Raw genomic sequence first — 26,006 nt, 5'->3', positions numbered from 1 at the left:
GCAGCGCACAATCGGAATTAAGAACTATTTTAGTTTATGCTTTGTCTGCCATGCTGGGGATCAAACCTGGGGCCTTGCACATGCTAAATAAACATGTCCTACCACTGGGCCACCCCAGCCTCAGTCTTATCTGTAAAAACTAGGTCTTGTCCTGCTGATGACAAGGAATGAAGCCCCCAGACTATAGAGGCAGAGGGCTCAAATAGAGGGTTTCAATAAAGGATGTGATCCTAGCAGCGAGGGCTATATGCTTTTATATGGTTACAGAACAAAGAAAACAGCAATGAAGTGACCGGTAAAGGGTGATTTTCCCCTGGTGCCAGAACTCTGCCGTAACCTAATATAGTAGCTAGAGGTCATCAAGCAGAAAGGCTTTGATCTGTGAAGCATCTGCAACTGACTGTTTGTCCAGTCAGATCACTCACTAGACACTGAGGGCCTTGCTGGGGCCAAATCACAACTGCTTAGATCTCCTGTCTCCTGCCTCAGTCTCTCAAACAGCTGGGAGTACCAGGCCCAGAAAGTTTACAGCTTTTTGACTGCTGTCTGTTCTTTTGTTGCTGCTTTATGTTCATACGTATTTACCCATGACCTCAGATGTATGCTAGGTGAATGCTCTACCATTTGGCCACATCCACTTGATAACTGTGCCATTGGTAGAAAACATCTTATTTCTATAACCAGGAAAACCCAAGAAACCATTTTCACAGAGGGGTAATTGAGAGCACAACTTTAGAAAGCAAACAGCCAGGTTCAAGTCCTAGCACCAGCCATTTGTTCAACCTTCAGCTACTTGCTTGATGTTTTATTAAGGATATAGCTAGCAGTGGGGGGGCACACACACCTTTAGTCCCAGCACTCGGGAGGCAGGCAGGTACATGTGAGTTCAAGGCCAGCCTGGTCTACAGAGTGAATTCCAGGACAGCCAGGGCTACACAGAGAAACCCCATCTCACCCCCCTCCGTATACACCCCCCCCAAAGGAAACCATCATTTGCCTGTTGTATGTCCTGTCAACTCTGAAGATACAAAGGTTCTTCAAGAACCTCTAGATTACTGTCTCATCCTATTCCACAGACTATACGTCAAGACTTCTCAGCACCATCTCTCTTATGGAACAGTCAGTGTTCTGTGAGTATTGAGAGTAAAGTTTTAATGTTCCCTCTTACCCTGGGCCAGTCCCACTCTACTCTATTACCAACGTCTGAGATTTTATTTTTACGACTGATCTTAAGAATTTACTCAAAGTACATGACTTGGGGAATGGGAAACTAGAGATTACTAAAGATGTAAATTACTGTGATTCCCACCACCACCCCTACCCTGGTAGATCTAATTTCTAAGTGGGGTGCTAGGAACTGGACCTAAGGTCTCACCACATTAAGCATGCCCTCTGTCAAACAACAACATCAGCCCTGCTCCAAGTATCCTAACATTTTTTAAAATTCTGAGACATGGTGTTACTAAGTTGATCAGGCCAGCCTTGAACTGACTCTCTAGTTCAGGTAAGCTTTGAATTGGGACATTCCTGTTTCAGCATCCCAAACAGCTAGAATACAGGCCTGTGCCACCAGCTGTGGCTACCTCTGACATTTCAAGTTCAGAAAGACAAGTCCTCAATGAAGACACTCAGCTTCCATGATATCCAAAGGCAATGCCCATGTACACCAGCATTACCATTCTCCTTCCCTGCAGCAATTCATGTTCTCTCCCCAACTACCACAGCCATAACCTGAATAAATGGAAGTGGCTGGTAGCACTTAGGACCCACAGGACAGAACCACTGCTGCTCATCAGCCATCTCCTTCACCTAGCTCCCTATATACTTGAGCAGTTATTCTTGCTATAGCAAGGGTACTGGCAAGCAGTTACCAAAGCAAAACCAGTGCAGAAAACAATTACATTGATCAAATTTTTAAAAACCAATCTAATTAATTCAGGAAATAAAAACATATTATGAAAACATACCAATTTTATCCACATAATTTCAAAAGACCTTTCCATATGTATTAACTGCTGAGCCACAGGTAGTTGAGAATGTCCCGGGCAATCGAGGGCTTGTCGTATGCATGAGCTTTACTCACATTACTATAAAAAGTATAAAAAACTATAAAAAAATGTTAGTTAGGCAGTGGTGGCGCATACCTTTAATCCCAGCACTCAGAAGGCAGAGGCAAGTGGCTCTCCGAGTTTGAGGTCAGCCTGGTCTACAGTTCAGGATAACTAGAACAACCTTTTCTTAAATAGGAGCCAGGAAGACACTTGCTGCCAAGCCTAACCATGAGAAAATGGACTCTCACAAGTTTCTTCTGACACACACACATGTGCATGCACACACATAATACAAATGTCATAAACAATTTTTATAAAAGCAAAACAGGTTCAAGAAATTCAGATTCTTGGGGGCTGGAGAGATGGCTCACTGGGTAAGAACACTGACTGCTCTTCCGAAGGTCCTGAGTTCAAATCCCAGCAACCACATGGCAGCTCACAACCACCCATAATAAGATCTGATGCCCTCTTCTGGTGTGTCTGAAGACAGTGACAGCGTACTCATATAATAAAAAAAAAAAAAAAAAAGAAATTCAGATTCTTGAACCACACCAGCCAAACTAAATTCAATGGAAAATCAGACCTAGTAACTGAGTTGGCCATGAGGTTTTATGCAGCCATGTCTTCTCCTCAGTGTCTTCTCACTTCTACAGTCACAGATTCTTTCTTCACTGTGGAAGCAGTGAGCTGAGCTATTGGCAGTATCTGGGCTATTGTTCTATCCAGTGTGGACTTAGCGCAGCAGGTACACAGGAAGATGTCAACACTCCAGGATGTTCTCCTGACGCACTTTTACTGTCTGGCTTTTCAGTTTATATACCATTCTTTCATACACAAAGGCACACAATTTTCAAAGCAGCTCTATTTTCCTCAGACATACAAATAAAAATAAGCAAGTTTTATTCATCCTGAGTCTAGTATTTGGAGCAGGATCTATACAGAGACAAAAGTTATTATAAAGTAGGAGGCGCTAGACGACTTCAAAAGGCAGCAGTATCCCAATTTGGCAGATTACAAATGTGTAATGAGACTGAATATAAAAACATAATTTCAATATTTAAAATCACTTAAAGGTAGATCCCTATCCACCTGCCCATCCACCCACCCTTCTCCCTACCTTGTATTCTTACCAAATCTAAAGTGCTCCATTCACAAACTGTTCCCATGCAGGGCAGGGCAAGGATAAAGCAGCACATGGCTTTATACAGCTGCGCACTTACCACAGATTTCCCAAAGAATCATTAAAGACAAGTCATCAGTCCATATTACTTTATGCATATCTAAATTAAAGTATGCCTTCATCTACGTGTCTTACCACACCCACACGCCCACACGCACACCCACAAACCCACCACTGAAAAAACTCAAGTTCTCAAAGGAAGAAAAAAACAAGACCATTATACACAGGTCTACAAATTACCTTTTAAAATTAAAGTACGTCGCAAAGATTAAAACATTCTTTATGGCTAGGCAGTGTGCTAGCGGTGACAAGCACCTTTAGTCCTAGTACTCAGGAGCAGAGGCAGGCAGATCTCCTGATCTCTGAGTTCGAGGCCAGCCTGATCTACATAAGGAGTTCTAGGACAGTCAGGGCTACACAGAGAAACCCTATCTCAAAACACAAACAAAATTATTGCGACACTGGGTAACGCTGGGTGCTGGAGTGATGAATGAGTGGAGAAAATACATGACCTAATACCCTGCACTTCCCAGCTCTCACAGTGGGTGGCCCATGGCTGCCAATTAACTCCAGTTTTACAAGAGTCAACACCTTCATCTGGTCTGCTGATGCTGTGTACACATGGTGCACATCATATACTCAGCTACACACACTCTCACACACACACACATACAAACACATACACTTACACACTCACACCCACCACATACACACACACACACATACATACACACACACCACATACACACACACACACACACATACACACACACACACTCACATATACACACATTCTAAATCTTAAAAAAAATTCAATATGTTTTTAATTTTAAGTCTTTGACTCTAAAAAAACTCAGGTTTTGGGGTTTGTTGTTGTTATTAAAATTAGAAATAACAGCCAGGTGTGGTGACACATGCCTTTAATCCCAGCACTGAGGAGGCTGAATCAGGTGGATCGCTGTGGGATGCCAGCCTGGTCTATACTGCAAGTTCCAAGACAAATTTCAGGACAGCCAGACCTACACCGAGACTTTATCTAAAAAACAAACAAACAAACAAAATCTAAAACTCATAAAACTGCTCCTGCTAACTATGGACTACCCAGAGTCTACACAGGTAAAACATATTCTCTCTTCTTTTAAGATGAAAATAAAATGACTACACCCATTCTCTAATTATTAAAAAGGTGTAAACTGAATAACGGCCTTAGTATGATTACTTAAACAGAGAAAGAAACAAACCCAGAGGGAGAATGTTTAATAAATGGTGTTGAGACAAATAGCTGTTTTGATCAAAAATAAAATTCTTAAATCTTACACCATATAGAAAAATACATATATTATGATGGATCAAAGATTAAGAAATAAAAATGCATATATTGCAAACTCTACACACAATTTGGAAGGGCTCACAAGTTCTCTGAAACTCATTTATGGAACCCAGGTTATTATATACAAGAATTGTTAATTTTAGCTTCTACAGTATTAAAATATCAATGTCAAATACTACATGTACTTTAAGATTAGGTCACATGCAAAATAATGAAGATGAACACATTAACTTATTATTATAACTTTATAAAACCTCCAAACTGGAACTAGGAACAGAAGCATGTCAATACAAATGATGACTTTTTAAAAGAAACACAGCAATCTGAGTTTGAGTGCATACCATACAAGTGTGTTCGTGTCTATTAAGCCTTTTAGAAATTGACGTCAGCTAAATCTGTAGTTCCTGAAAGTCAACATATGCAACGTCATTCTCAAATTTGATTAAATAATAAATACAAATTATATTTAATATGAGTAACTGTAACAGACTCAATCATCTAGTGTAGGAATTCGGTATTAAAATGCAATACTTTCACCTGCATTAATCTAATACACAATGGAAAAACATCTGCAGATAATTACTATTAAGAATGCAAATATATTTTACCATGGAACAAAATTTGTAATAATGTTAGAAACCATACATTTGTATAATCTACAAAGAAGCTGTAGACAGTCTACATTATGGTACTCTATCTTAAGGTGAAAACAATATTTAAGTTAACAACAAATTTACTTGAGGCAAAATATGTTTATTACAGAACAGGATCTTATAGTAAGCAAGGCAACATTAGATCAACCATTTTAGATTATTATGGATGAAGTATAGCTTTAAAACTGTAATAAAGAGGAACATAAATTCCAACATGCTCTTCTCTTCTTATAAATGGGACGACGTAGAAAAGCAAAGCTTCAATGTATAGGGGTTGGAACCATCTGTAAAGATTGAAAAACTGAAGTTAATAATCCATCAAAATGTCAAGACCACATTGAATTAGTAAATTATTCTACCATTTTACTAGTGGTAATAAGAATACAAAAAAGAAAAACTTTTAAATATTTATGTGTATCAGTGTTTTGTCTGTAGATACATCTGCAGTTACACCATCCATGCGTGCGCATGCCTGGTGCCCCATCCCCTGCCCTGGAGCTCCAGTGTGCACTATGTGGGTGCCAAAGGGAGGCGTCAGTGCTCTTACTCACTGAGCCAGCTCTCCAGTCCCAGGAAGGAAATCTGTATGTAAGGTAAATTTTCCCTGTCCCTCCTTAGTAGACAGTAAGCTCCATAAAGAGTCTGCCTGTTACTACATTCCTACTGTTCTAAGCATTAAGAACAGACTCAATTTTTCAAGGAATTAGTTCATTATTAAGGATCAATACACCAGGATAATCAAACAGCTGTCACATCAGAGTTCACTTTAATAGAGCATATTGCCAATGGTACATTTTTATCTTGGTAGTAACTTAAAGTTGAAAACTTTCTATAAATTAAATCATTTAACATTTACCTCTCTGTATTTCAAGGAGGTATTTCTCTTAATTTTTTAGGTAATTTTTTAACATATACAAAATACTACTAAGCTTCTGTAATTTTCAACATTTGGCAGTATTATTTTCTGTTGATGCTCCAACAAACATTTGGGTGCTATATTTAAAGCATGTTTCCAAATATAAAACATTCAAGTAATTTTTAAAAATTTTTGTTCCTCCCTTTTTGTTGGAATGAAGTCTTGCTGTTTATGTTGCCCAGACTGGTCTTGAACTTGTCAGCTGCTGACATTCCCATCCAGTCTCTAGAGTTAACTAGAGGCAAATCCCCCCAACCCTGTGGTATCTTTCTGTCACTGCACTCACTCACTCAGTTATTACTATTATTATTATTTTGAAATTTTGAAATAGGCTGGCCTCAAACTCTTGATCCTCTGGTTACCATCTCCTGAATACTAAAATTACAAGTGTACCAATTTAATACTTTTAAAAGATGGAATTTAAATACCCTTTAGATCTAGGATCAAAGTAAATTATACAACCTTGTTTCTAGCATATGGAAAAAAAAGGTCATTTACCCCTTTTGGAGATAAACAAACACAATGGGACATTGGTTTTTTGTTTTGTTTTGTTTTTTTTTTTTCAGGTAAAAACTGAATATGTATGACCCAATGCTGTAAAATACTGGGCAATAGTCAGTGTAATATATCGTGGTTCTGTTACCAAAACAACCTTTTTAAAGGAAAATCTAGCAACATTTTGTCAAAAAATGCACATTAATGTCCTGTACTAAGGAAACTGACCTGTACATTGAAAAAAAGCCAGCTCTTAGCCAGGTAGTAGCTACACAAGCTTGTCACAGCTAGGTGCAGACAAGTTCCAAGCCAGATTGGTTGGTCTAAACACTGAGTTTCAGACCAATCAGGACAAACAGTAAAAACCTGTCTGTGTCCCTCGTGCCAGAGTTTGGTTGAAGCCGACCAACAGCTGAGAAACAATTTCCAGCATAATCAGTATTTGCCAGGAAAGTTACTGACAAGAGATAATTCCATCACATATTAGATAATCATGTTATGACAGCAATGAACCAGGCCAAAATTTATGTAACTTTGGGTAGAGTCACGTTTCCTTCCCCAACCACCTCCTGGCAATCTCAAACAGACTAGTAACTGTGTTTACAGTGGAAACAACTTACCTTCTTTCTTCACATCCTGCAGTTTGAATTGTAATCCTACTGAGCCCTCAGGGACCTCCCTGTGGTTTCATTTAGGTTTCTGAACAATCCTTTGGAGATAGCTTCAACCCTACCAAAATCTGCTATCAATACTGTCAAGCCAGCGCAGAGCTGCCTCTCTGAAGAAGCCCATTACCCCCGCCCCCAGCACCTTCGTCACCCTCCTCTTCTGAAGGCCGTCACTTACTCGGGACTCGTATCTGGTAGTGATTGAGCGCAGTGAGAGCTTCCACGGCATCCGTTTTGCACTTCCACTCCAACAGCCCAGACAGAGTTTTCGCAGAAGCTAAACCAAAACAGACGCAAACCCAGTGGTTACTTACGTGTCAGCAATCTTCCTGCAAAACTTGAAAACGTCCCAAGAGACGCTCACTTACCTTTCGCGTCAAACACTTTATATTTGATGAACGGAAGAACTTCGTGGTCGTTACATAACTGCCAAGGGAAGGCAAAACTCTATCACAAATACAGTTAAATAAAGCTCTTTTTTAAAAAGCTAGCTTTATAGTAGCATTTAAGCCTTTAGTACAACATAAATTCATGTATGTTCAAGTTAACATCAAGTTCTGAAGAAAAAAAAAACAGTGAAATTTGTCTGAAACTATGTAAATAATTTTATATATAATAAAACAGATTTTTTAAGTTGTAATACATTTCCTCAGACTTTATGAAGAGTTATCTGAATACTAAAGAAAGGAAGTACAGTTCCGGAAAGCATGTGATTCCTGAAGCGCTACGACAGTTCTGAGTTACAGTGGGACGGGCACACAAAATTCAATTGGTGAGATTTAAAGTAAAGTAAGTTTCCTCTTGTTTCGGGTTTTTGGTTTGGTTTGGTTTTGAGTCAGGCTCCTGCGAAGTAACCCAAATCAGCCTTAAATGCATGTCAATAATCCTCCTGCCTCTCAGCCTTCCAAGGGCTAGCACACGTACTGCCCACCACACTCAGCTGAGTTAGCTGCTTGGCTTACCTTGTCTCAACTGAGCTATTGTAGGTACTTGTATTAAAGTTACTTTGTGAGGTAAAGAAACATCAACCTAACTCCAAGTTCCCAAATGATTGAGCTATAAGGCAACAAAAGACCAATAAACATGTAGGCTTCTGGGAGGCAGACAAGATCCCAGAAACTTCTGCTTACCCAGTCTAGACAACTGGCAAGTTCTAGGGTCAGTGTGTAATGCTCACTTTGGCAATGCATAGGCTAAAACTGGACACACAGACTTAGCATGGCCCTTGCCCAAGGATGACACACAAATGCAGGAAAATGAAATGTTCATGCTTTCTCTCCCTCTCTCCCTCCTCCCTCTCCCTCTCTCTCTCTCCAGGGTTTTTCTGTATAGATCCGCCTGCCTCTGCCTCCCAAGTGCTGAGATTAAAGGCGTGCACCACTACTGCTGGCAAAATGTTCATATTTTAAAAGCAAATTTAATGAATATACACAAGGTGGAGATCAACAGAGGAAAACATTCAACATCACCAACCTGTAGCCTCTACATACACAAACCCAAACCAAACTAACAACAAAAAGCAGGATTTTAGAAAAATTTTCAAATACTACATAAACTTAAAACACAAAGCGCAGCATTCTAACACTGTTTTCTTCAGTGCCCACCTTTGTGAAGGTCTCTTCTGTGACACACAGTGGAACATTGTAATAATGCAGCACACATGATGGTGGCTGGATTATATTCTTAGATGCTTGTCCAGCACTTGTAAAGCGATTATTTTTGCTCATTGCAAAATCTTTGTAGCTGCTCGTACCATCCTCTAGCTCAAATATTTGGCTTGGAACAACTGAATGCTGTTTAGACACACTGAAGATTAGAAAAGAAAACAATATATCTTGTTAGACAAAAGCAGCAGGTAGTCACAAATAGTTCTATGAATCAACAAAAGAAGGTGCTAGACTCAAGTCTCTATCAAATGCTACAGCGTGTACATTTAAACTATGCACAACCTTCTTATTTACTCTCTTGGTTTTGGGGGCTTGTTTTTGTTTTTGAGAGAAGCAGGCCTGGCACTCACTATGTAACTGAGGAAGACTTTGGCTTTCTGATCCTCCTGTCTCCACCTCCCAAGTGCTGGGATTACAGGTATTTGCCATGATGCCTGATTTTATTGCCTTCTTTATAATGCAAATCACCTCTCTAAACGTCTAATATATAACATAGTGTAAATACTAAATGTATAGATGTATATATTATTTAAAAAATACTATGTTTATGTTCTGTACAGATACATAATTTTTTCTCACAAACATTCTCTAATTATGGATGGTTGAATCAAGAGGTACAGAATACATCAACTGTATGCATTTTGGGTTATAATCAATCATGTCTATATTTTAAGTATCAATTAGAAATAAAATATATCAAATATATTCTCATGTTAAGGATTTATCTGTTTTAACATTGTTTTACAGTAATTAAAGTAAAAACTAGGAGATTTTGATTACTAGAGGGCTCAGTGGTTAAGAGTGCTTACTGCAATCGCAAAGGACCTGAGTTCAGTTCACAGCGCCAAGAAAACTCAACTTTTTGGCCATTTGCACTCATATATATATACAAACATATTTTTAATTTCTAAATAAAAAAATTCATTTAAAATTAGAACAATTACATAACCTTAAAACTTGTTGCCAATAATAATATTAATATTGTTATCTTCAGATATATGCTCAGTTACTACAAAATACTCTAAAGTTACCAAGAATTTCAAAATATTCTTTAACATTTATAACTTAAGACAAGTAATTACCAAACATTGAGCCTTTTCCCAAACAGCTTGACATTATTAAGGTGAGTGACAGCTCTCTCCACAGCATACTCGTCACCCATTTCTACGAGTGCTGTGCCAGGAATGGTCTTCATAAACTTTACCTGCAAACACAAAAAGGCCCCAAAGATCATTTCTTAGAGTCTTCACCTTAATCCATCATTCATGAGATAGCCTTAACTCTCACCAAAACCGAGTGAAGTTAAAGGCGAGACTGTACTGTAACTCGATTCTAAAGCACACTGAGCCCAGGTGTGCTCCAAGGTTTTCTCTGTGTGCTCTAGAGGTGATCTACTTAACTCCTCTACTCCAGACTGTCGCTGTAGGATGAAGATGATGACAGAGTTCCCAAGTACTCAGCCTACATTGTCAATATTCATTCAACAAATATTTGACTATCGAGTATGAGAGCACTGTGCTAGGTACTACAGATTTTTTTCTGTTTTGTTTTGTTTTGTTTTGTTTTGGTTTTGTTTTTTTCGAGACAGGGTTTCTCTGTGTAGCTCTGACTGTCCCGGAACTCACTCTGTAGAACAGGCTGGCCTTGAACTCAGAAATTCTCCTGCCTCGGCCTCCCAAGTGCTGGGATTAAAGGCGTGCGCCACCACTGCCCGGCTGGTACTACAGATTTATAACCATGTTGCCTTTATATTGAAGTGAACAATTCAGAAACGACAAGGCAATAAATAAATAAATAAGTGCCTAGAGATTGCATGGTAGTAGAAAGTGCAATGTCAGGCTCTTAGAACTATTAAAACAAGCAGTAAATAAGAAATTTTGCATACATTTTCCTTCTTACCTGTCAACATCAAGGGAACACTTAGAATATATATAAATCATAAATAAGTTCACCATTTATTTATTTATCTCCATCACTTCCAGGTTTGAAAGGATACCCTAGCACATCATACCTGAACAAAACTTGGTGTAAAAGAAAATTTCAGCTTTCCTTGAGATCAGTGGCTTTGCTGTAGGCAACACTTTATCCCTCGATTTAATCCGTAATATCCTAAAATCTAATACTTATTATAATTATATAGTATATATAGTTATCTAAATATAAGTTAATGTGGTTCTTGTATTTGTAAATCCCCTGCCCAGATAAACTGGAAAAGAGCCCTCAAGACAGCACAGGATTTGTCGCTCAGGTATGATTTCTAGCATCTACACAGTGGCTCACAACCATCTACAACTGCAGTTCTGGGGACCCAATCTTTCTTCTGAACCCCACAGGCACCAGACACACATAAGCCACAATATATACACATGCAGGCAAAACATTCGTACTCATAATTTTTTAAAAAAATTAAATCACTGGAAAAGTTTAAGTATGAATAAAGGATTATGATGGTTTGAATTTTGTGCATCACAATCCATCACTAAAGATTATTTGAAACTTGGGAGCTGAAGAGAAGGCTCAGTAGTTAAGAGCACTCACTCACTGATGCTCTTCTAGAGGACCAGGTTTAATCCCCAGCACCCACATGGTAGCACACAACCTCTCTAACTCTAGTTCCAGAAGCCCTCTTCTGGCCTCCTTGGATAGCAAGCATGCAGGTGGTGCATAGACATACATAGGGAAAACCCACACACATAATATAAAATATATAAAAATTTAGAGAAGTAATAAAAATTTGAGGTAATATGAAATGAAACAGTAGAATTAGTCAAACAACATACCAAAAACTAAATCATGAGACATTCTTAACACCAAAGATAGATTAAACTTCCAGCATTTAGTGTCTGCCTACCCTTAGATCAAATAACCTCTTTTTTCTTCTTCTTCCTCTTTTTAGTATAATGAAATGGTGGAGATAACTCTTGTCTAGGACTCTCAAGAGCTGCTTATTAAGGCTTTAGAATGAATGAGCTAAGAACTAGGAGCACTAAGTTTTTAAGCCATGCTCCCACTCCCATCCCAGTGACTCACAGATTTATACTTTCTTATCACTAGGGAAAGAACATTAAAATCACGAGAGGAAAAAAAAACATTATACAATATTAAAACATTCTGTCAAAGTAGGTCAGTTTCAGATATTAACTGAGCTCAAATAAAAACACATTGTTCAGGCTGGTGAGATGGCTCAGCAGGTAAGAGCACCCGACTGCTCTTCCAAAGGTCCTTAGTTCAAATCCCAGCAACCACATGGTGGCTCACAACCATCCTGAACAAGATCTGACTCCCTCTTCTGATGTGTCTGAAGACAGCTACAGTGTACTTACATGTAATAAATAAAAAAAAAAAAGTCAGAAAAAAAAAAAAAAAACCACATTGTTCCTCATAAGATCATTGAAGTTGGCTCAAGTTAGTACTTGCTGTTTTTACAAAGAACTTGGCAAAAAAATCAAAAGCCGGGTGTGGTGCCGCACACCTTTAATCCCAGCACTTGGAGGCAGAGGCAGGCAGATTTCTGAGTTCAAGGCCAGCCTGGTCTACAGAGTGAGTTCCAGGACAGCCAGGGCTACACAGAGAAACCCTGTCTCGAAAAAAACAAACCAAACCAAACAACAAAACCCAGAACTTGGATTTAGTACCAGCACACACATATGTGGTTCATGTCATTCTTAACTCCAGTTTCAGGGGTTCCAGCACCCTCTTCTGATTTCTGTTAATGCCAGGCACACATGTGATGCACAGGCATACATGCAAGGGGATTAAATTGCTGCTTTGGACCTTACACACTAACAAAAATATAAAAAAATAAAATTCCTATCACGCCATTTAGAAAGCAAGTGTATAACACCACTCCCCACCCAAGTCAAGCTTTGAGACACATTTACAAATATCTAGCTCCAAGAGCACAACTGTTCTTTCAAATTCTCTAGTTTTGCATGTTAAATGTTAAAGCCTGTTTCAAGTGATTAAAGGCTTTCTTCGCCTATTAAACTAAAAGCATCCTAAGTTGAAGATGAACTTAAATCCCAGTCTACCCAGTATCACAGCTTGGCTGACACAGCACACTGTAAAGAATCAATGTCAGTGTTTTGCTCATGTGATAATAACTGAAAAGCCTGGGCTGCTGCTGCTCCTTAGGATTACAGAAAGAATATTACACATATTGCTAATGCAGCAAATTTTAAATCCAGAGTATGTTTATTAGATGTATCACGTTTGTAACATTATAAAGTAGAAAAACTGAGAGTCAAACTACTGCTACGCCTTTAGGACACAAGTAGGGGATTAAATTGCTGCTTTGGACCTTGCTCTTTATATTGGTAATTTAAAACATATTTTTATTACTAACCAGATGATTAGCAATATCTAAGTTTTACTGATCACTTACCATTTCTGTAGTTAATACATGTTTTTAAGCTTATAGGAGTCGTTAGTGAAAGAATTAAGATGTTCCTAATTCAAGTATGTGTAGTATTTTCTGAATTACCACTAGATATTCCACTCAAATAAAGTAAAAAATAAAATGTACCTTTTCAATATTTCCATACAAGCAGAATAGGTTGAAGACTCTTGAACAATTCATTTTGAGTTGATGCAATCCACTAACCATTACAACGGAGCCAGATGGACTTCCTCCATGCATGTAAGAGGAAGACGCTTGTGGTAACGGATAGGCAACAAGTTCAGGTGTATCTCTAGAGCCCATTCTATAACGACTTGGTAAAGGCAGTAACGGACCATGCGATCCTGTAAAAAGGACCAAAATGATAAATAAGTAAAACACATGTACATATTTTCATTTACAAAAATTAGTAGCTACACTTCCCCATATAAAAATCCAGGACCTTGTGTATTCTAAGCAGGTACTCCAACCCAAATTAAATTCTCGAAATTAGTTTCATGTATATCAAAAACAAACAAAAAACCCTCAAGTATACAAATACTTAAAATATATACAGGAAAGCAGCATTTATATGTACCATATCCAACAGACTTAGCTATACCTATATAAATACAATAGTCTAAATCTATATTTTCAAAAGGTTTAAGACTAGGCTATAGGATAGAGGGAGCCAGTGTAAAACTTTAGAATATATAAGCATGTGTGTATGTATGTATATATGTGATGCTATAGTTCAGCCAGACATGGTGACATACACCTATAATCCATCCTTAGGAAGGCAAGAGGACCCAGAACTGAAGGCCAGCCTCAGTTACATCAAGGACAGCCTACGTTATGAGATCCTTCTTAAAAGAGAACAAAGGAACACCAACAAAAAAAGCCACCATATAAAGACTATTAATTCCACTGTATATAAGTTATATCTCCAATTAAAAAAAAACTGCCTATCTTTTCAATGAATAAGAGATAAGCAAATATAAGAAACTACCTTCATATACCTTATATAAAAAAAAACCATTTTCAAGCCAATGTGACGGTGCATGCTTTACTCCCAACACTAAGGAGGCTGAGCCAAGTGGTTCTCTGAGTTTGAAGCCAGCCAAAGTTACAAAGTGAGAGACCATGTTTCAAACAAGCCCCCACCAAAAAGAAAAAAAAAATAATTTTCAGCTCTGCAAAAAGTTGTTTCCTTGAATACATTGTATTTTCATTAAAATAAAGACTAGAACTAGTTAATACCTCATCATCTATACCCAGGTGTCCTATCATTCTCCATGAATACTTCATTTGGCATGGATGTGGGTGCCCGTGTGTCTGTGATGTGTGTCTTATGGTAAAGGCAGAAACAGAGTACAACTTGTAGGAGTCTATTCTACCATATGGGTTCCAGAGTCAAATTCAGTTTCGTTTTGTTGGTTTTTCGAGACAGGGTTTCTCTGTATAGCCCTGACTGTCCCGGAACTCACTCTGTAGAACAGGCTGGCCTTGAACTCAGAAATTCTCCTGCCTCTGCCTCCCAAGTGCTGGGATTAAAGACATGCGCCACCATGCCCCAGCAAATTCAGGTTTTCAGGCTTGGCAGCAAGTGCCTTTACCCACTGATCCATCTCACAGGCATGCAATCACTGTTTTCCTTTTTTAAAAAAAGGCAGCTGGAGAAATGGCTCAGTGACTGGGAGTACTGACTGCTCTTCCAGAGCACCTACATGGCAGCTCACAATTGTCTGTAACACCAGTTCCAGGGAATCCAAAACCTTCACAGACATACACGTAAAACACATTAAAAATTCTAATGGAATACCACCCCCTGCCACTATACCTCTTAACATGAGATTCTTAATTTCAGAATCAACTTGCTAAATTTAAGAGTTGTAAGCTTTATGGTTTTTGCATCTACAATTTCATTTTCAAGCTTTTTCTTAAGTGTGTAACAGAATGGAATGGAACAATTGTGTAGAAACTGAGGTACCAATTAAGAACCTAGAAGCAGCAACTAAGATGGAGACTTGAGAGTACACACACAGACCCAGGGGCTGAGGAGAGGCCAATAGTCAGGAGAGCTCACTGCTCTTATGGAGTGGGTGGGCCTGGGTTTAGCCGGGTCCCAGTACCCATGTCAAGCATTGCACAGTACAGTGGCTACCACTTCAGTTCCAGGGGATCTTCTACCTTCTGGCCTCTTCCAGCACCTGCACATGTGATGTACACAAACCCATGCAAGCACACATATTAAAAAAAGAATCCTCTTGTGTAATAAATTAATAAATTAAATAAAAACAAATGCTAAACATCTAGGGCTCTCCTAAGTTAGTGGTTACAGAAGCATAGTCTAGAAGGTACACTAAGGTGCAGTAAAGACCACATCTCAAGCTGTTTTCTCATTTTATCATTAGCTTTTTTTCCTTTTCCCCTGCTAGGAATCAAGGACTTTGATTAACATTTCAGAGACAGTATTCAGATTATACTGTCTCTCTGCCACACGCATTTGCTTATGCCAGGGATCCTCCACTAACATTACTATTCCTTCCCTGTGGACAGTAAAAACAACTGCAGCAGATACGCACTAGAAACATCTAAGCTTGAGTGGACAGTAAAAACAACTGCAGCAGATACGCACTACAAACGTCTAAGCTTGAGTCGGACAAAATTCATAAACGTTGATAGAATACAGGTTAACAGCCACAACCAGTCAAGAGAATAAATATGATTTTAACTATGACCATTAGTCACCAGAATTAAAATATCTACATTATTTAGACGGTTGTGTATAGCTATCAGCCCTACATAGAACATGCAAATTTTGATGCTTTAAAAAAAACTAATGTTTCATATAATCAACTTACATGGGAAAATGCTATATAAATGACATTATGTACATTCTGAAATCATTTCCTGTCTTTCAAAATAGTGAGCCACGAGTAATATCCAGAAATGCTGCCATCAACATGCAAGTGCTTGAAGCTCACTGTTGAAGTATGGTTCAAAGCCAGCCTGCTTTACACTGTAAGTTCCAGGCCAGCTGGAGATATATATAATAGTGAGACCATGTCTTTTACACAGAAAATAAATAAAAAACTGTGACAGTATAAAATATATTCAATGATAGAGGAGTGAATAAATTTAATCTAGTTAAAAATATGCACCTGCCTATTTTAGATCAATACCTAGAAACATCCATGATGTGATCACAAAATGCAAATAAAGCTGCCTGGCCTAACAGCTGCTCTGCCGGGACACAGCTGTGATCTGCACATTTGTAAAATCTCAGCACTCCCAGGACACACCCTTCTTCGTACTTCCTCATCTTGCTTTTTTTTTTTAGATGTACTTATTTATTTTTTATGTATATGAGTACACTGCAGCTGTCTCTGGACACACACCAGAAGAGGGCATCAGATCTCATTACAGATGGTTGTGAGCCACCATGTGGTTGCTGGGAATTGAACTCAGGACCTCCGGCAGAGCAGTCTTAACTGCTGAGCCATCTCTCCAGCCCCTCTTTACAGTCTCTGACCTCTTAAGCCCATGTGCTTACTTCTATTAGGAAGCAGACAAATTCATCTCCCTGTTCAGTATCTTACTGATGTCGCTGAGAACAGATGAACCCACACAACCCAAGACAACCATTCCTGGAGCAACACTCTACCATCTCCACGCTCCCTGTTCAGCACCTATCACTCCAAACTGCGCACTTCTCTTTACACAAGCTTTAGTTTAAAATTTACTCATAAGTAACAAAATCAAGTATCAATAAATATCACAACAGACTTTTTTTTAAAGTAAAAGGTTCTAATACAGTATCTAATTTATTTGTCTACCTAATTCTTTTTTGTAAAGTATATGTGATAACAGAATACTAAGGAAACAGTTTCAATACCACTACAGAACAGCTCCTTGTTTCTCACTTATCCTTTTCAATTTTTCCAGCTACTTTGGCAAATGTTTTACCAGGTTTTAGCCTTCAGGTGACTACCATTAACACATTTAACACCACAAATAATGCGATCCTTCTGTAATACATAGCATAAATGGCTTCTGCTCAGGCTTCTTTACTGCAGAAACAAAACTATACATACATTCCTAAGCTACAGAAACAACAAACAAACAAAACCACACCAGGCCAGCAAGATGGCTCTATGGGTAAAAGGTGCCTGCTTGCCTGCCTCTAAGCCTAACAACCGGAGTTCAATTCCTGGGTACCACATGGTGGAAGAGAACTAAGTCCTCTGATCTATCTATCCACTGGCATGCCCACACAAAATAAAAATGTAATTAAAAATGTTTTGGGTTTTTTTTGAGGGGGAGGTTTTACGAGACAGGGTTTCTCTGTGTAGCCCTGGCTGCCCTGGAACTCACTTTGTAGACCAGGCTGGCCTCGAACTCAGAAATCCGCCTGCCTCTGCCTCCAAGTGCTGTGATTAAAGGTGTGCACCACCACACACGGCTAATTAAAAATGTTTTTTCTAAAAAAAACTGTACAACACTTACTGTTTTAACAAGAAAAGTGTTTCAACTTTCTCTACCATACAGATTATTAAGAAACATTGAAATTTTATCCTAGACATACAAAATACATTTTTCAAGTTTTAAAGAAGACACTGGTTGTTGTTCTAGAAGACCTGGGTTTAGTTCCCAGCACCACATGCAGGTGGCTTACAACTGTCTAACTCTAGTTCCAGGAGATCCAATACACTCTTCTGGCCTCTACATGCACCAGGCACATACATTGTGCATATATATACATGCAGGCTAAATACCCATACACATAAAAATAATTTATTTAAAAGAAGGAAATATAGCCAATAGCTAAAACTCCAAGAATGGTCATAAAATGTGAAAATCATTTGTAAACAGAACACCGACTGTATGATAAATCTAAACACTTCACAAAGCATATCAACTTGAACTTTCTTCCACCTTAAAAAAAAAAGAACAGTTTTTCCACTTTGAAGCATAGACTATGTAAAGTCAACAACTAACCCCTGAAAATTAAAAAATATTTTAAAACAATGTACAGTCAATTAACACAATGCTTAGTAACAACTCTCAACTTCTGTTTTCAAGAATAATTTGAAGCCTAGATTTCTCTCAAAGAAAACCATTCTTCTGAATTTTGTAATATCAAAATTCCTACCTAGCAAAGAGTAAGAGGAGGTTTCAAAAATGGAATTAAATACAAACAAATTTAACTAAAGCCAAAACAACAACTGTAAAACTGAGCCTCTATAATAAATAGAGCCATTCTTCTTCCAATTGCCAAATGAAAATAAACCGACTAAGCAGTAACACCCCTTCCTGGTCCTCTAAACCAGAGTTCCTTACAAATCAAAAATCAATCAATCAATCAATCAAACAAACAAGAGTCCAATCCCCCCAACCAATAGCTCTCAATTTATTCACAAATTATTTAATGTATCAATTTCCTAAGAAAACAAAGGTTTTGGACAACTTCTTGGAAATAAACTACAACAGGAGGTTAGGAGCTAAGGAAAAAAGACACAGACGAGAAACAGAGCACTCGCCATCAGAAACGCACACATTCTCGCGATTGATCTATACTACCTTCCTTCTGCCTTGGCAGACTTACCATAGCCATCATGTCTAAACGAAGAAGGATGATCTCCCAAAATGGCTTGTCTCTGGCGACCCTTTCCTCTATCTGACACAAAAGTAGAAACATGGTTTTAACAATTTTGATCCAAGTACTTAACAGAGTTTTCACATGGGAAACACCCATTCAAAACATCCATATACTTCATAAAAGAAATATGACTCCTGGTTAATTTTAAACATCCATTCATATCCAATTTAAATACAAACACCAAAGGTTTAAGAAAACAATTCTATCTAACAAATTCCACTGAAAATTATGTTCTAGATAAATGCCAAATACAATCACACTTTCAAATGTAAAAGATTAGGTGCTTTGCAGGAAGTGAATGTACACACTGCTAGAGCTTGACACTGTACAGACGTTTTACCAATACATGTCTTTAAAACAAGCTTGTAAGTGCAGTACTTTGAAAGACAGTACCTGAATCATACTATTAGCTTCAACAGCAACACATTTTCAAAGTGGGCTTCTTTCAAGAAGTTTCAGCATAAGCCAACAACAACCTGTATTACATGGTTTCACAATCAGTAAACACAGAGTATTTTATATGTACATACACATATTTACAAACACCTACTGACTTGAGAGCTGAGAACTTGCACATCACTGGCTTATGTTGTACCATAAATAGGTCATGTTCTATTGACCGTAACATCAAGCAGAAGTATGAGCAACCTCCAGAGTTTAAATACCAAGATAAACCTAACCAAGGGGGCTACATTATTGGATGAGAATACTACAATACTCTAAAGATAATTTTTATTCTAGCTATATTTTCAAAAATGGCATGCCAATTTCCTCAAATCTTATTTGAAAGATCATTTTTAAAAAGTTACTTCCAGGTTTCCAAAATAGGACTTCTAGTGTCTGCTGGCAAATTTCAAACCATCATATAATACTTTTAGAAGTTTGCTGATTGAATTATAGTGCCCAAAATATCCTTAGTCACCTAAACAAGCAAGGTTTATGGAAGATGAGAAATGCTTTAACTTTCATGTCAGAAGTCTATTTTTTTTTTTTTTTTTTTTTTGGTTTTTCGAAACAGGTTTCTCTGTGTAGCCTTGGCTGTCCTGGAACTCACTCTGTAGACCAGGCTGGCCTCGAACTCAGAAATCCGCCTGCCTCTGCTGGGATTAAAGGCATGCGCCACCACGCCCGGCCCAGAAGTCTATTTTTAATTACCTCTTTTAACCAAGCTATCATATCACTGAAAGGGACTAAAGGGGGGGTCATCAAGTTATTCGATTAAACAAACGAACAAACTCTTACCCATCCCTTTTGGCCACTGCTTAACCAATACCAGCAATAAGGCATTCACTCTCTTTCTTTACATTTACAGATAACCTAAGTTTCAAGAAAATCATTTTTTACACCAAATAGGAACTGATCTTCCACTCCCATTCTAATGTATTTAAGACCGTATACTTAGTACTTAAAACATCCTTCCAAATGCTTCTGATCACTTAACATGACCTCACCTACTCAACCACTTAGCTTCTCCAGGGTAAGAAAAAAAAATTAACATGGATGCCAGCATTTCCCAATATTTGTGTCAGTCCTCTTGAGTTAATCCAGTCTGTTGATTTCCTAAGCTAAACTGTCTGCTTGTGTAGATACCACTAACCACCAAATTCAATTCCTCGTTTCTTATAAGAACCATAATGGTTTCATGAATTTAACTGTTCAGACTAAGGAGTCTCTGTAATAAAATAAAATAAAATAAAATAAAATGTAATGACGTTATAAAAAATGAAATTGTATTTTAATGAGGCTTTTTTATAGTAAAGATATATGGAGATCTTGTCTTCCTTTTATTTATTGTTTGTTTTTGAGACAGTGTCTCACATAGCTCAGGTTGACTTCAAACTTCTCTTTCTTTGCCTCTGTTTCCCAAGTGCTGGGATTATAGGCATGCACCACCATATCTGGCTCTCCATAAAGGTATTTGGGCAAAGCAAACAAATAATTTTAATAAACTGTCAATTTGAGTCAAGCTTAAATCACTACAGAAATTTTGTTTATAAGCTGCAAGTCTAGCAAGAAAGCTACCTGTCAATAATAAATTAGAAAAATAAGAGTATTTTCCCTAAAAGCATAAATATAAACTTATTTTACTTTTCTTAATTATGTTTTATTCTTCAGATATCTAGCTTATACATTTCTAAATAAATTATCTAACTAGAATTCCATTTAAAAAAAAGTTGGCTTTGTGTAAAGTTCAAACCTATTAGAAGAATACACAATGTTAAAATGTATAAATGTTTTGCTGGGTAGAATTGCACCCACCTTTAATCCAGCATTCGGAAGGCAAGGGCCTGCAGATCTGAGTTCAAGGCTACCCTGGTCTACAGAATGAGTTCCAAGACAGTCAGGGCAACACAGAGAAACCCTGTCCTAAAGTCTCCCCCCCACCCCCACCTCCAAGAAAGAAAAAAAGAAAAGGAAGGAAGGGTGGGTAGGCAGGTTGATAGGTAAGTCAGACGAGGCAAGTTTATATTGAAAACGTAGTGTTCAGTAACCGTTAGTGGTCAGAAGTGAGAGATTTCTCATCAACCATATGTCCTCTTGTTTGAGTTCCTAAGGATTTGGTTTCCAGTATTGGATTCAACTGCATCAAGCATAAACCAAGCAAATTTCCATAAGTATCAAAAATGGGGGCCTAACAAAAATACATTTTATGAAACAAGCCTATTTACAATTGCATGCATAAGATGAAATGATTTCTTGGAAACTGAGAGCAAAAGTAGTCAATCCTAGTATCTGTCTGAACACTTGAAGGCCCACACTGTTTTACTCTCCTTCCTTTGGCTAAGCACATGGGCCATCGAGCACTGCTCAAGGTATTCTGGACGGTGGTTTCTAGCTAACTTTACAGACACATCCACCTAGGGTTTTCCTAATATGGAGTTCACTGTTAATATTGTAGCTGAAATGTAGCCAATACTGAAGCCCCCTTGTTTTTACAAGATTGACATTTTAATTTGTATATTTCAAAATTACCAGTTACTTAACAATTTATCAGTGAAATCTATGCTTGTGAAATTTAGCATTTATAGGCTACTGGTGGAAATGCATTTCAAATGAAATGCTCTTAATATTCAGATTTATCAAGTTTAGATATATTCTATCTTGAAAAGGACACGTTATTTTCACCTACATTTGAAATGTCAAATTTTCTGGTTACACAAATTAACATAAGTAAAAAAACCCTTTGTTACAAAATGTGACAACTTATAAACAACCACTTACAAAAATCAAACCACACAGAAAAACATCTTTTACATATAATGCACCTTTTCATTTTGTTAGAACCTCTGTTCATGTTCATAATTAGGGAAAAACAATAACAAAGTAAACTTATATGCCACAATGTGTACTTTTTGTGCTGAGGACCAAACACAGGGTGGATTCCCGCTAAGCACGCGCTTTACACCACTGACCTGTTTCTCCTCAGACAAACACACACCTTTCTACCCACAGATCTTTAATGTCTGTGTGAATTGGTTAAGCATTATCAATCCCCAAGGTCTGTAGATAAACTGACCCCTGGTTAAAAACCAATTAACAATTTAAAATCTAAGCTGAATACAGTTACATCAATGGGCAGTAAACTTTACAACATTACATAAAGTCTAGTTTTCATAAATGAAAACTCTACAACTGGAACCTTAAGGGAAATCCGATCAGTATACATACAACGTGAATAAATGGGCACAGTCTATCATGGTGTTCATCCCATGCAAGTCTGAAGTACTGTTAAATGTCGTCCTTTACAGACTTGGGCTGATGATGCATGTAGTATGCAGTCAAGGTGAATTGCAAGTCTGAGTTTTTCAGAGGGCTTTGCTGATGCCGGTGTTGTGCATGATGAAGTGTAGAGTCAGCCTGCCGGAGTCCTCTAGCCTTCTGAATGCCTCGTCCAGCTTGGGGGAAAGTCCTTTCCATAGAGAAGCAGTGTGCAAGTCTGCAGTTTGTAAGGAATATTCTGAATCAGTTTCCTCTCCTCCAAAGAGAGAGAGCTGCTTGGAGAAATGCAAGTCCTTGAACTGCGGGCGTGCCTGTATGTGAGGGCTCCTTGTTGAACTAAATATAAATAAGCTCAGCAGGTACCAGTAGGGGGCACTAATGTCCAAGGTTAATTTCCAGCATTGTAACAAAAGCATTCAGCAACAAGATTTTCATTTTAATTAACTAGCTCATCTCAGAAAAAAAAGAATGCGACTGCTTGTAAAGTTTCTCAGCAGATCTCAGTACATTCTAAAATTCGTAAAATACCTACCTCGTCTTCCCAAATAAGGTTTAGTGTAGTCCCAACTGTCATTGTCATTCCTAATAACATTTAGACGAGTTGGCTGTGGAAAGTGAAGATACGTAAGTTTAAATTCAATACCCAAGTATAAATATTCCTTTGGTAGACTGTTGAAAAGAAATGCTTACCCTTGCATATTCAATTTTTAGTGTGCAACATCCGGCATATATATCAGCTCCATTGAGTGCTGCTTTAGCCTTCTGGGCGCAAAGGACTGACTCAAACGTAAGGCTTCATTAAGGAAATGTAGGCTGAAGAATTCCTAAATTTAGTTGTGCTTCACTCCTAATGAACTAAAAAGATAACCAACACTGTGTTTCTGAGAATGTTTTCCCAAATAAAATTTCTAAGTAAATCTTTATTTAATAAAGATTTTAAAGATTGAGGATAACACAAAATATAACATGACCAACATACCCACATTAATCCTTCCAAATCACTAGAAGGTCTATAAAGTAGAGAATGAAGTAGGTTCTATCCCCCTAGTGAAGGGCAATCTATAACTATGAAACAGAAAATTATTTTACTCTAAAGAACAGGGCCAAGGAAGTAACACATTGGTCAGAGTGCTTGGACGAGTGCGTGGAGCCAATGGACTCAACCTTCAGTACTTTAGGGGACTATTTTATGGTACAAAGTTATCAAAATAGTAAAATTCCCTATAAGTACTAGAGTTTCATCTTTTAAGCAGGGCACAGTGGTATACACTTTTTTTTAAAAAAAGATGTGGAACCTGGCAAGGTTGCCTCTTTTTTTTTTTTTTTTAAATTCATAGATTTATTTGTTTTATGCATGTGAATACACTGTTGCTGTCTTCAGGCACACCAGAAGAAGGCATCTGATCCCACTACAGATGGTTGTGAGCCACCATGTGGTTGCTGGGAATTGAACTCTGGAAGGGTAGTCAGTGCTCTTAACCACTAAGCCATCTCTCCAGCCCAGTGGTGCACACTTTTAATCTCAGTACTCAGAAATGGCCCATCTCTGAACTAATGGCCAGTCAGAGTTACACAAGACCCTATCTCAAAATAAGACAACAAACAAACTTAAAGACTGCTCTAAGATGAAAATACAACACTTGCCTAAAAATGCTCAAGAAGAAAAAAAAAAGATATCAATATGAATTACAAACAGTTCTATACATCAGTAACACATTTACAAATAAAGGATATTCAACCATTGCTTGTATCCCATTTCTCTTGAAGATAACAATGCGCTGTACTTTTCCAACAGGGTTGCATACAGTATAAAGAACATCCTATGAAGAAAAAAAAAGTATATTTATTCATTTTTTATATTTAGAAAAACATTAAAATTATATTCCATTTTGTTTTATCTAAAAAGTAAAACTTTACTAGACATCATTTCTCTTAATTACTAAACTTTTCAAAAGAGGATCTCATTTGCTTCTAATGCTGTGACCCTTTAACACAGTTTCTCACACTGTGTTGACTCCCAACCATAACATTATTTCATTGCTGCTTCATATCTGTAATTTTGCTACTGTTGAGAATCACAATGTAAATCTCTGATATGCGACCCTGTGAAAGACCGGGAACCACTGGGCTAGATAGAGGCAGCTCAGACCCTGGCTGGGTTTCCAGCAACACAGCAGCCAACAGCCATCTGTAGCTCCAGGTCTGGGGGATTTATGCTGCTCTCTTATGGCTCAAGGGGACTACACACATTTGGTGAACAGACATACATGCAGGCAAAACACCCATACACAAGAAATAAAAATAAATATTAAAAAAATTATCTAAGCATGTTGCTGCACATCTTAAATTCTAGCACCTGGGAAGCAAAGGCAGGCAGATCTCTTTAAGTTCCAAACCAAACTGGTCTACATAGCAAGCTTCAGGCCAGCCAGGGCTACATAATGAAAATGTGTCTCAAAACAAAGGAAAACAACAAAAACAAAAACTAGTTGGCAGATAAGAAATCTATAGGCAAGTTGTTATCGAGGCAGCTTGTTCTACTGAAATACATACCACTGTAATTGGATAAAGAGGATTCTGAATAGAGAGCAAGAGGACTTTGTTGCCCCCTGATGGATCATCGGTATTTCCTGGCCGCGTGATTCTTTTACTTGTAGAATAGTTGAAGAAAGCCTGTTGGCCAGCAATGTACACAGGCACATCTGCAGCAAATGTCACACAGTCTTTGGCACTATCTATATTTTCAAACTCCACGAGAGCCTGTCGTTTAAATGGCATCATCATCACATAGCTGAAAAGGAAGAAATATCAAAATACAACATCATTCTCAGTCAAGTAAAAGCAGATTTTAATCTCCTCGAAGGAAAGCTTATTTATCTCATACCCTACTCAATCAAGCCCAATCCCATTACCAATCACTAATACCCCTCCTGCAAAGCAATTAGAAAACATCAAGACACAGAAACTAAAATAAAACTCCAGAGCCAGCAAGCAAAACCCATATTAAACATCAGGAACAGCTGGGTATGGGAGCACAGCTGTAATCTCAGCACTTCAAAGTGAAGAAGGCAGAAGGCAGAAGTTCACAGCCAGGCAGTCTCAAGAAAAGAAAAGGAATATCAGAAACACCCACACAGCAGTAACTAAGAATTAATTGTTTGTATATTATTTTATTAAAAACAGATAATTAGAAGCAACCACAGATTGACCAAAGTTCATAAAGTAATTTACCCCTGAACAGTCCATGAAAACGCGTTTAAGAGAAGAACTCAATCATCATGGCTTA

General features: G+C 37.9%; 1 protein-coding gene across 2 annotated transcripts in view; it reads right to left on the bottom strand.

Moving 5' to 3' along the window:
• Positions 1 to 4,472: 4,472 nt before the first annotated feature.
• The window catches only part of Hnrnpll (heterogeneous nuclear ribonucleoprotein L like), a 33,172-nt gene continuing 11,638 nt past the window's right edge, over positions 4,473 to 26,006 (bottom strand). Inside the window, exons 3-13 of one of the 2 annotated variants that reach the window (XM_021149197.3) lie at positions 25,274 to 25,511; positions 24,455 to 24,540; positions 23,411 to 23,507; positions 23,253 to 23,325; positions 18,947 to 19,018; positions 13,486 to 13,703; positions 10,043 to 10,164; positions 8,898 to 9,099; positions 7,662 to 7,719; positions 7,472 to 7,570; positions 4,473 to 5,498 (exon numbers count right to left, since the gene is read on the bottom strand). In XM_021149197.3, the coding sequence (XP_021004856.1) occupies positions 5,443 to 5,498; positions 7,472 to 7,570; positions 7,662 to 7,719; positions 8,898 to 9,099; positions 10,043 to 10,164; positions 13,486 to 13,703; positions 18,947 to 19,018; positions 23,253 to 23,325; positions 23,411 to 23,507; positions 24,455 to 24,540; positions 25,274 to 25,511 (1,321 nt within the window). In that variant the 3' untranslated portion in view covers positions 4,473 to 5,442. The remainder of the gene's footprint in view (positions 5,499 to 7,471; positions 7,571 to 7,661; positions 7,720 to 8,897; positions 9,100 to 10,042; positions 10,165 to 13,485; positions 13,704 to 18,946; positions 19,019 to 23,252; positions 23,326 to 23,410; positions 23,508 to 24,454; positions 24,541 to 25,273; positions 25,512 to 26,006) is intronic. The other variant, XM_021149198.3, reaches the window with a different exon arrangement.

The sequence above is a fragment of the Mus caroli genome, unplaced genomic scaffold (assembly GCF_978045245.1).
Source record: "Mus caroli unplaced genomic scaffold, Mus_caroli_1 scaffold_18, whole genome shotgun sequence".
Taxonomy (NCBI): Eukaryota; Metazoa; Chordata; class Mammalia; order Rodentia; family Muridae; genus Mus; species Mus caroli.
The sequence above is the reverse complement of the archived record's forward strand: the minus strand, read 5'-3'. Positions and strand labels throughout refer to the sequence as shown.